General features: G+C 41.5%; 1 protein-coding gene across 4 annotated transcripts in view; it reads right to left on the bottom strand.

Moving 5' to 3' along the window:
• Window positions 1-2,871: 2,871 nt before the first annotated feature.
• The window catches only part of LOC137325357 (SERPINE1 mRNA-binding protein 1-like), a 51,449-nt gene continuing 41,650 nt past the window's right edge, over window positions 2,872-12,670 (bottom strand). For all 4 annotated transcript variants that reach the window (XM_067990356.1, XM_067990358.1, XM_067990355.1 and 1 more), the window contains exon 9: window positions 2,872-3,198. In XM_067990356.1, coding sequence (XP_067846457.1) covers window positions 3,142-3,198 — 57 coding nt within the window. In that variant the 3' untranslated portion in view covers window positions 2,872-3,141. The remainder of the gene's footprint in view (window positions 3,199-12,670) is intronic.

Raw genomic sequence — 12,670 nt, 5'->3', positions numbered from 1 at the left:
CCCCATCCACCACCGGCGCACTGTGGCTGCAGTGTGCACCATCCACAGGATGCACTGCAGCAACTCGCCAAGGCTTCTTCAACAGCACCTCCCAAACCCGCGACCTCTACCACCTAGAAGGACAAGGGCAGCAGGCGCATGGGAACACCACCACCTGCACGATCCCCTCCAAGTCACACACCATCCCGACTTGGAAATATATCGCCGTTCCTTCATTGTCGCTGGGTCAAAATCCTGGAACTCCCTTCCTAACAGCACTGTGGGAGAACCGTCACCACACGGACTGCAGCGGTTCAAGAAGGCGGCTCACCACCACCTTCTCGAGGGCAATTAGGGATGGGCAATAAATGCCGGCCTTGCCAGCGACGCCCACATCCCGTGAACGAATATATATTAAAAAAAAAATTATATTGCAGTAATTTATGTAGCAGCCATTTTGCACACGGCAAACTCCCACAATGAGATGAATGATTAGTTAATCTATTTTTGGTGGTAGTGGTTGAGGGAGGAATGTTGGCCAGGGCACATTCCTCCTTTAACCACCATAAAAAACAGATTAACTCGTCTTCAAGTCCTATGTGATCTTTAATCTGCATCTAAACTATCAACTTGAGATTCTGTCTGCATGCTTTAACAACTCACCTAAAGGTCTACGCCTCGAAAAATGCAAGATTCCTTTCATACTGCATTAGTGTCAGCCTAGCTTGTGCTCAATTTCTCGAGTAGTGGGTTGTAAATACCTATACATTTACTAGCATCTCAGTCACCCCCTAGGCCCTTAATTACAGTCAGTCCAGAAGCTGGTGAACTTCCCTTAATAGGACATTATGAACGGAGATCCTCAATTATGGACAGTATTCCTCATTCATCAAAGGAGGGAGAAGTTCTCCTCCACTCCAGCCTATCCCATCTGCAAATAGCAATTCCAAATGTATACAACAGGGATAGAAAATCCATCGCTAGAACATCTAAGATAGAGTAATTTCTGCTGCTCCAACAATTAATAAAATGTGGAACCGTTAATGACTATTAATATTATCTCTACAAAAGGAATCAAGGATTTAACAGGACATACCAGAAAGGCTGCATGCTAAAAATTTAGTGGATTTCACCAGTGAACGGAAATAAATCTTTCCCCAAAAAGTAACTGTAGTGTTCTCTTGCTCATCCTTTTGCTGAAGTCTTTCACAAACAGTGAAGTTGGTTAGATGCTGAAATTAGTCAATATTTTTGGGTGAAATTTATGAGATTTTTTTTGGAATGCTGGGGATGGAACATTTTCCCTTCTTGAACATCTTGTGTCCACGTCAAGTAATCCAAGGCCAAGTATAGCAATAAGAACAAAGCTTTCTCGGCTTTGCGCCAATATGCCTTAACCCCAAGTCAGAAGATACCCCCAGTTTGAATTATATTTCCCCCATCAATCTTCCTGCTGTTAACATTTCCAACTCCTTATTGTACTAAATTAAGGGCAATTTTATACTTTGGGCTCATGCCCTCCAAGTGAAATTGAGAAGCTGCTCATCCCATCATCCCAGAGGGAAAGGCCACGGTCTGACCCATTACATCACTCAACTATAAGAAATGAATTACATTAAATAAAGCCAATAAGCCACACAGAACATCTTTACGCTGTTGCACACCTGTAACACAATTCATGCAACAGTTTTCATTGGTTACCATTTTGTGAATTTCAGGGGATATTTGGAGCAGTACACTAATAAACAGCCATTATCGTTCCAGTGTCCGAACAAGAGTCTTTCTGCGTTTAAGAGAGAACAATCTGCTATCTGGCAACAACTATATGGATATTTTAACTTGCTGGGACAATGTTAAAACAACCAGACATAAATATACATAAAATGTGTATATTCATACTTGGGATTTGTAGATTTCCAAAAAAAACGAAATACCACTTCACCAAGTTAATTGACACCTGTTAATGGTATCTCACTTGTTTTAGTAACATTTCAAAAGTACTCCTTTATTAGAACTTCAGCAACAGAAAAAAGCTAGACTTCCACATTACAGCATTTATTTTGAAATCCTAGTTTCCAGTATTTCAGGCTCACCATAAACACTAAAACTTAAAGAACCCACACCATCAAGGTGGTTCAGCAAATTGAGTATAAATCCAGTGCCTTAAAAAGTAGTAGATAATGTAGGTTGTTGCACAGAGTGGCCAGTGTCCCCTAGCACCTCCCAAGAGGGGAGGAGAGGTATTAAATAGAAGATGCAAAAACTGAGCTGCCTGGACACACTGGTCCAGCAGATAGCTAAACAACACCATTTGGTAGAGACCCAGGAACACAATTCCCATCATCCTCTCAGATACAGATGGCGTATGGTCCAGTGAGGCCTGTATATGCACAGAGTGGATTGGAACGGGCATGTGGAGGATGGAGAAAAGAGAAGTAATACTTAAAATAAAACAATTGGTACTAACCAGTGTCCATTTCAGTGACATCTGCTCCATTAGCCAAAATATTCAAAATGATCATCTTTCAAGCAAATGTTCAGAATCTGCAATTGGGGAGGGGGGCAGTGGAATCCTAGCCCTTGCATGTCAAACCACAACAGGCAACTTCTTCCCAAAAAAAAACAGTATCTTTGAGACAAGTAGTACCTTTTCCATTCTTACACAGGGATGCATTTCCTCCAACCCTCTGCACCAGATGGGTCATAGATCAGCAGCATACTAAATTGCACTAGGAGAAAATTCATCTGATGAAGGCAAAAGGATTCTATACGCGCTGAAATAAAGCATCTCATTGGACTCATTAATACACACTCTTCACACCTATATTTCAAGTTTGGAAATGCATATTTTCAAGCAGCAATACAAAAAAGTATCAATCCATGAAGAATGCATAATTTCTGAAAATTTATTATGAAAACAGCTTTTTTCCTCTGCTACCATTTACTTTTTTGTGGATATAAAACCAGCTACCAATGTTGCTTCTGTGTAGCAAGAGAAGTCCATTTCAACAATTCCTTGTGGACAGTTCATAGGTGTGAATGGCATGGATGACAGTCTTTTTTTTCCTTTTTTCTGTTAATATAGTTGAGAAGGGTTCCTTAAGCATGCAAGCCTCATAGAGGGGGCCCCCGAGGACTTCAGGCCAGGCTGACGACATCCATTTAGGCCAGAGCTGGGAAAGCTTCTGGGTCATCAACATTTGGAACAGAGATGCTAGACTGCAAAATAAAAAAGAGCTCATCAGAAAACCCAGCTTATCATAGTAATAGGTGTGCAACACAAATAAAACTGGCGCTGTGAAAAACAAATCAGAAGCACTCTATTGAAGGAATTAAAAGAAATATAAAATACATCGTTTGAGTAATTCAGGTTTCCAGTGCTTTATTCAGTAAGACTCCAGTTTAAATTTGAACAGATCATTTCACTGCAATGTACCACACTTAAAAATTTAAGGGAAGTAAAAGTTTACATAATCAATATCTCCGCAACAATTTAGTGCCAATAAATGACTGAGTCTGAATTACAATAATCAGATGAAATAAAACTATCCGTTGTACTGCAATGTTCAACTCTGGAGTGGATTATGGTAATGAAAATGTTAAAATTAAAGACAAGTGAGAGAATCCACTGAGGTTAGTACTCCTGCAAGATCCTAGACCTGAATGCCTGCAGGTTCAACTTGAGAGTTAAGCCACAGGTACTGGTTGACACCTTTTGAGAAAACAAATTATACTGTCCACTCACTAGATGGAAAGCAAGATTTGCTCTTTACTCGAGCATTTATTTTTTAAAAATCTGATCAACCTAAAAAATTTTCATTGAAGAGTTTTGGTATTCCGATTTACTATCAATAAATTAAAGAAAGCAGTAAAACTATTAAAACCATAATGTCGGGTGAATAATGTCCCTGCTGAGAAAACTCAAATTGCTGAAAGTTTTAAAAATGAAAACAAAATATCTGTACTCGGAGAAAATATACACCGTCAGATTGAAGTGTCACCTCAAGCATATGAAAAGGAAGGCAAACTGGTCAATTTATGCAGAGATTAACAGCTTTCTTGTGCAATAAACTCCAAGCAACCAGATGCTAAGAATTTGACATGCGTTTAAAATGTCAAGATTAATAAATTGGGCTAGGAGCAATATTCAAAAGCAGCACAACACGCCTTTTAAAATCAAAAAATCTCATGCTAATATCTCTGATCAAATTGACCATTCATGTTTTACTTTAATCCTTTCCCCATCCTGTATGAATTCAGTGCTCATGCAACTGAGGAATGTTAGTGCTAGCGAATGGAACTCTTCATTGCAGGCATCCAGTGTCAGCATCAAGCGCACAGGCTAGATACTAATCAACAATCCCTCTATTCAGCCCCAATAAAAGGTGCCCTATGGCTTTTTTAAATTTATGAGATTACAATTTTAGGACCAAATTAAGGCCATTCGGAACTGGATTGAAGCTCATTTCACATAGAACCTTTATAGCTCGAGGAGACTTTCACATCTGGGACCTGGGTTTAAATCCAGCTTAGACTGATGGGACAAAAAGTCAGTCAGTTGTTTTAAATACATGTGGCTGCTTTACCTCCCTTTTTCTCCCAGTATCATAATACATTGTGGAGCATGTACAGGAATGCAATTTACAGCTGATGCTACATCCAGCCAGCAAGTCTGGAATCTCAAAGCTCAGACTGTGCAACCTAGTAACCACAAGAGATAGGAGCAACAGTGGGCCATTCGGCCCCTCCACCATTTAATGAGATCATGGCTGATCTGATTTTTTACCTCAACTCCACTTTCCCACCCTTTCCCCATATTCTTTGACTCCCATGCTGATCAAAAATGTGTCTAACTCAGCCTTGAATGTATTCAATAACTCAGCCTCCACAGCTATTTGGGGTAAAGAATTCCAAAGATTCACGACCCTCTGGGGGAAGAAATTCCTCCTAATTTCCATCTTAAATGGGCGACCCCTTAATCTGAGACCATGCTCTCTAGTTTTAGATTTCCCCATGAGCGGTAACATCTTCTCAACATCTACCCTATCGAGTCCCCTCAGAATCTTGTATGTTTCAATAAGATCTTCTCTGTTCAATCTTTCCTCAAGGCAACCCTTCCATACCCGGAATCAACCTAGTGAACCTTCTCTGAACTGCCTCCAATGCAAGTATGTCCTTCCTTAAATAAGGGCACCAGAACTGTACGCAGTACTCCAGGTGTGGTCTCACCAGCACCCTGTACAGTTGTAGCATGACTTCCCTGCTTTTATATTTCATCCCCCCTAGAAATAAAGGCCAATATTCCGTTTGCCTTCCAGATTACCTGCTGCACCTGTATGTTGACTGTGTTTCATGTATGAGGACACCCAGATCCCTCTGTACCGCAGCATTTTGTAGTATTTCTCCATTCAAATAATATTTTGCTTTTTTTATTTTTCCTCCCAAAGTGGATGACTTCACATTTTCCCACGTTATTTTCCATCTGCCAGATTTTTGCCCATTCGCTTAACTTATCAATATCCCACTGCAGACACTGTGTCCTCATTGCAACTTGCTTTTCCACCTATCATTGTATCAGCAGCAAATTTGGCCACAAGACACTCTGTTCCTTCATCCAAGTCATTGATATATATTGTAAATAGTTGAGGCCCCAGCACTGATCCCTGCGGCACCCCACTAGTTACAGATTGCCATTTTGAAAATGACTCTTTTATCCCGACCGTTTTCTGTTAGTTAGCCAATCCTCCATCCATGCCAGTATATCACCCCCAACACCATGAGCTCTTATCTTGTGCAGTAATCTATTAAGTGGCACCTTACCGAATGTATAGTATAAAGTGTATAAGTACTGAACGTTTCAAACATTCTGCTCAAAATTCAAGGATTATAAATGTTCCAGAAATAAAGCAATGCCCCACTTTTAGCATTAACTGTCAGCATCTAAACTACTACACCAGGTACACTGAGCAGATGGACAGTAAACCTTGCTCTGCCAAACAATGCCCCTTAATACCTAACCTGAGAAGAGGGTTCCTTACATTCTTTGACCATACTAGCAATCTTTATAGCTTCTGAACACGATTGCACATTTATTGTCCATTTGTGGGTTCTGCACTTCTCACCGACATTCATAAGGAATTAGATTTGAGTGTCATTTCATATAGTTGGCACTCGATTGTCATGGATTGCATTTGAAGCCAGTTTACTTGAAGTGAAAAGATACTGTGCTAACCCACTGTACCAGCCTCAATTGCTTTTTAAACTTTCATTATGTGTTACAAGGGAAAAGTTGTTATAACTTGTATCTTTAGGCACAGCATAACAATTTTCATCTTGAAGATTGACTTTTGCTGGACCAAACAGTGGAGTGCTCAACATTAATCATTTCCCAGTTATTTAATTAAAGTCTCCTGTTGCAGCCCGATGTGCTTTGAAACAAACCTATCACTATAGCAGCAGCACACATTAGGCAATGAGATGAGAGATAACAGAAAATGCTACAACTGCCCGACACTTGGGTCCCCAAAGCATGAACGTACCGTTGTCAAGCCATGGCTTAAGGGCTGGCTTCTATTTTTGAGCAGCTAGAAAGAACATTTCATCTGCAGGCCCATTGCTGCTCAGTGGAAAAAGGTGATGTGATAGTAGGCCCCAGACGTGATGCATAGTTTATATGAATTGCTGCTTTCCAAGGGCAATGGGTTGCAAATAGAAATTGCTAGCAGGTACGATCTTAATTTTTAAAAAAACTTCTGTGATTCCACTGACTTATTACAGCCATCTAATTGGTTTAAGATTTCATTAGATTTCAACATGAACACAAAAATATGACAGTCCTGCCAATTGACACTAAGCACAACTGCTCATTCTAACATAAAAAGATAGATACATGCATTCTTTAAATATCTCATTTTAAGTCAACTAACCCATAATATTTAAGCAGCAGCCCAAGTACAACTTCTCAATCTTTTAAATATTATTTAGATGAGCATGGAGCAGTATTTTTGCCCCCACTATGGCAGTTAACAAAACGCAGGGGTGCATTCACGTTTTTAAATCCTATTACAATATTTTCTATCTGCCATGTACCATTGCTAACTAGTTCAAAATATTTCTAGTACAAATTGAGATCCACTTGCAATTTTATTATTCTTAAATTACAGTCACTTTAAACATGATAATCAAGTGCACTGACTGCTCAACTCGTCACTGACTGCCTGCACACTTTTAGGAGATAAATACCTCACACAACTTTATAAAACAAACCTCATCACCTCCAGGTCTAGTACAGATGATGGGATCAACCGTACCATAAATAATGGGATCAACCTGCCCATCATCTGATTACATTCATGCAAAACTATTCCCACCCATAAGAGTATTTTTAATCTGTTCAACATTTTGCTGCTGAACCACTTTGATAAAAATACAGCTACTTATTAATGATACTGTTTTTTTTAAACTGAAAATTCAGAGACTTAGGATTCCAGGCTGGACTTGCAGTTTTCACAAGTTTCTCTTGTACATAACCCATAAGCCTCAAGATGGTTTCAGTACCCGGTCACATCTCATATGCAGTAAAATCATCCTGAAGTTTTAACTTAAAATAAAAAAATGTACTCCACATTTGAAGTTATCAAATTTACTTTGAAATTTTGGTTACGAAAATCTCAAAAACCAAACATAGTAACTGTACTCAACACAAACTGTCAGCAGCCAGATATGCTGCAATTCAAGGGCACAACCTAATTGGGGGTGGTCTTTTGGCTGGTCTCATCCTTGCTCAAGGCCCATTGGGGGTTTCATTTTAAAAAAAACACTGCACATGTCTAGAATTTAACAGGTTGTGGTTTCCATGTTGAAACAGTTAAATCAAATATTGCACACTTCAGTCCTTGGACCGGGTTGAGTTATTTCTTTAATTTACAAAAAATTAAAACGTTAACTATTTTTCACAGTTGTAAGTTAAGATAGATTTGAAGGTTATTGGAGCATATTTAATGATTAAATGCTGTAAATGCGAGCAGAAAACTTATAGAATCATAGAACGGTTACAGCATCAACGGAGGCAATTCAGCCCATCAAGTCAGCGCCAGCTCTATGCAAGAGATAGCCAGCTAGTCCACTCCCCCGCCCTATCCCCATTGCCCTGCAAAATTTTTCTTTTCAAGTACTTATCCAATTCCCTTTTGAAGGCCATCACTGAATCTGCCTCCACCACCCCCTCGAAGTGCATTCCAGATCCTAACCACTCGCTGTGTAAGAAAGTTTCTCCTCATGTCACTTTTAGTTCTTTGGCCAATCACCGTAAATCTATATCCTCTGGTTCTTGACCCTTCCGCCAATGGGAACAGTTTCTCTCTATCTACTCTGTCTAGACCCTTCATGATTTTGAATACTTCTATCAAATCTCCTCGCAACCATCTCAGGTCCAAGGAGAACAACCCCAGCTTCTCCAGTCTATCCACGTAACTAAAGTCCCTCATCCCTGGAATCATTCTAGTAAATCTCTTCTGCATCCTCTCTAAGCCCTTCACATCTTTCTTAAAGTGCGATGCCCAGAACTGGACACAATACTCCAGTTGTCGCCGAACCAATGTTTATGAAGTTTCATCATAACTTCCATACTTTTGTACTCTATGCCTCTATTTATAAAGCCCAGGATCCGTATGCTTTTTTAACCGCTTTCTCAACCTGCCCTGCCATCTTCAACGATTTGTGCACATATAACCTCAGATCTGTTCCTGTACCCCTTTTAGTGGTGTGCCTCTAGTTTATATGGCCTCTCCTCATTCTTCCTACCGAAATTTATCACTTCGCATTTTTTGCATTAAATTTCATCTGCCACGTGTCCACCCATGCCACCAGCCTATCTATATCCTCTTGATGTCTATCCCTATCCTCTGCACTATTTACTACCCTTCCAAGTTTTGTGTCCTCTGCAAATTTTGAAATTGTGCCCTGTACATCCAAGTCCAAGTCATTAATGTATACCAAGAAAAGCAGTAGTCCCAGCACCGATCCTTGGGGAACACCACTGTACACCTCCCTCCAGTCCAAAAAACAACCGTTCACCGCTACTCTCTATTTCCTGTCACTTAGCCAATTCTGTATCCTTGTTGCTACTGCCCTCTTTATTCCATGGGCCGCAATCTTGATAAGCCTACCATGCGGCACTTTATCAAACACCTTCTGAAAGTCCATTTACACATCAACTGCATTGTCCTCATCTACCCTCAATGTTACCTCATCAAAAAACTCAGGTTAGTTAAATACGATTTGCCTTCAACAAATCTGTGCTGGCTTTCCCTAATCAATCCACACTCATCCAAGTGACTAATTCTGTTCCGGATTATTGTTTCTGAAAGTTTCCCCACCACTGAGGTTAAACTGATGGGGCTATAGTTGCTGGGTTTATTCTTACACCCTTTTTTGAACAAGGATGTAACATTTGCAATTCTCCAGTCCTCTGGCACCACCCCCGTATCTACGGATGTTTGGAAGATTATGGCCAGTACCTCTGCAATTTCCACCCTTACTTCCCTCAACAACCTAGGATGCATCCCATCCGGACTGGGTGACTTACTTAAAGTACAGCTAGCCTTTCTAGTACCTCTTCTTTATCAATTTTTAGCCCATCCAGTATCTCAGCTATATCTTCCTTTACTGAGACACTGGCAGCATCTTCTTCCTTGGTAAAGACAGATGCAAAGTACTCATTTAGTACCTCGGCCCTCCCCTCTGCCTTCATGAGTAGATCTCCTTTATGGTCGATAATCGGCCCCAGTCCTCCTCTTACCACCCGCTTACTGTTTACATGACTGTAGATGACCTTTGGATTCCCTTTTATGTTGGCCACCCATCTATTCTCATGCTCTCTCTTTGTCCCCCTTATTTCGTTTTTCACTTCCCCTCTGAACTTTCTATATTCTGCCTGGTTCTCACTTGTGTTATCAGCCTGACATCTGTCATACGCCCCTTTTTTCCCATTTCATCTTATTCACCATCTCTTTTGTCATCCAGGGAGCTCTGGCTTTACTTGCCCTACCTTTCTGCCTCGTGGGAATGTGCCTAGACTACCGAAACCATCTCCTCTTTAAAGGCCGCCCACTGTTCAATTACGGTTTTGCCTGCCAATCTTTGATTCCAATTTACCTGGGCCAGATCTATTCTCATCCCATTGAAATTGGCCCCCCTCCAATTGAGTATTTTTACTTCAGAGTGGTCCGTGTCCTTTACCATAGCTATTCTAAACCTTATGATAGTATGATCGTTGCTCCCTAAATGTTCCCCCACTGTCACTTGTTCCATTTGGCCCACCTCATTCCCTAGAATCAAGTCCAGCAATGCCTCCTTCCTCGTTGGGCCAGAAACATACTGGGTTAAGAACGTTATCCTGAACATATTTCAAAAATTCATCCCCCTCTTTGCCCTTTATATTATTGTTATCCTAGTCTATATTAGGACAATTGAAGTCCCCAGTTATCACTACTCTATAGCTTTTGCACCTCTCTAATTTCCCTGCAAATTTGCTCCTCCATATCCTGCCTAGTTGGTAGCCTATAGACTACACCTAGTGTAATGGCGCCTCTTTTATTTCTTAACTCCAACCAAATAGATTCTGTCCTTGACCCCTCCAGGACATCCTCTCTATCCAGTACTGCAATATTCTCCTTAATCAATCCTGCACCCCCCACCTTTCTTTCCTTCCCTATCTTTCCTTAACACCTTGCATCCAGCAATATTTAGTACCCAATCCTGCCCTTTTTTGAACCAGGTCTATGTTATCACCACATCATAGTCCCATGTGGCTATTTGCGCCTGCAGTTTACCAACTTTGTTTATCACACTCCGTGCATTTATACACATGCACTACAAACCAGTCTTAAGACTTTCTTGTACTCTCTCTTAGTCTGATCCCACCTAATACCGTACTATTACTTGCTCTAGTGCTATCTTTCTCTCCTGATCCTTTGTGTCTTGTTTCTCCTTTCCAATGTTACATCCTGGTACCCATCCCCCTGCCAAATTAGTTTAAACCCACCACCCCCACAGCACTAGCAAACCTCCCCGCAAGATCATTGGTCCCAGCTCCGTTGAGGCCCCACCTTCCCCAGAACTGGTCCCAATGCCCCAGGAATCTAAATCCCGCCCTCCTGCAAAATCTCTCCAGCCACACATTCATCTGCTCTATCCTCCTATTTCTATACTTGTTAGCACGTGGCATTGGGAGCAATCCGGAGATTACTACCTTTGAACTCCTGTTTTTTAATCTCTTTCCTAACTCCCTAAAATCTGCCTGCAGGACCTCATCCCTCTTTTTACCTTTGTCGTTGGCAACGACGTGTACCATGACCTCTGGCTGTTTACCCACTCTCCTCCCCTCCCCTCCCCCTCTCCCCCTCCCCCCCCCTCCCCCCTCCCCCCCAGAATGTTCTGCAGCCACTCAGTGACATCCTTGACCCTGGCACCAGGGAGGCAACATACCATCCTGGAATCACGTCTGCGGCCGCAGAAACGCCGTCTGCACCCCTAACTATAGAATCCCCTATCACTATTGCTTTCCTGACCTTTCTCCTCCCCCCCTGAACAGCTGAGCCATTCATGATGCTGTGGACTTGGCTCTGGCTGCACTCCAGAGAAATCCTCTTCACCAGTATTCAGGACTGAATACTGGTTAGAGAGCGAGATGCACTAAGGGTACTCCTGCACTACCTGCCTGGTTCTCCTCGTCTGTCTGACGGTCACCCTGTCCCCCTCTGCCTGCACTCTTAAGCTCGAGATCATCTGTAACAGCTGAATGTTGTGTGGGGCTTTTCAGCACATACTCCTTGCTTACTGTGCTTAACTAGCCCAGTGACAACTATGATATGAGGCTTTGATCAGGCTATGCGTCAGATTGTTACATGCAGGGATTGTTTTTAAAAAAGAACTGTTATAGGCTAATAATTACTGACTTTTGAAATAGATATGCATGTATTTGACAAGCTTTTCTAGGATAATGGAGGCACAGCCTACCCAGTTCCGTTAAATAAAACTGCCTAGTGATTATACAGCAGTTGCACTCTTGTTGAACAGAATGGGCAAGCTCCACCTTCATTAAGAAACTCTCAATCTGCCAACAGGGAGATAGAAGAGAGAAAGCAAGAAGGGTAAAAAAGTCAACAATCTTCACATTGAGCATTAACCAGCTTTATTGAAATCCTAACAATCGTTTTCCCCTGCCTGTGGCAGAAGCTTCAACTAAGTACAGGTGCTCAGTCCCTGAAAGGATATATGCTGGATTTCAACAATCTTGCTAATCTCCATATGAAAAAATGAATTTGTGTTTGTGTAGAGCCTTTCGCGACCTGAGGATGTTCCAAAGCGGTTTACAGCCAATTAAGTACTTTTGAAGTGTAGACACTGTTGTAATGTAGGGAAAGACGGCAGTCAATTTGCACGCAATGAGACAATGATCAGATTATAGGCAGGACACCTGGCAGAACTCCCCTGCTCTTCTTCAAATAGTGCCATGGAATCTTTTACACCCATCTGTTTAATGTCGCATCCGAAAGACTGTAACCCAGATAGCTCAGTACTCCTTCCGTGTCAGCACAGATTATGTGCTCAAGCATCTGAAGTGGGACTTGCACCCACAATCTTGTGACACAAATCTCTAATGGGGTCAGACTACAGGTAATCCTGGTTC

Source organism: Heptranchias perlo, chromosome 9 (genome assembly GCF_035084215.1).
Source record: "Heptranchias perlo isolate sHepPer1 chromosome 9, sHepPer1.hap1, whole genome shotgun sequence".
In the NCBI taxonomy this organism is placed as follows: Eukaryota; Metazoa; Chordata; class Chondrichthyes; order Hexanchiformes; family Hexanchidae; genus Heptranchias; species Heptranchias perlo.
Note: the sequence above shows the minus strand (reverse complement) of the source record. Positions and strands in the feature narration are given on the sequence as shown.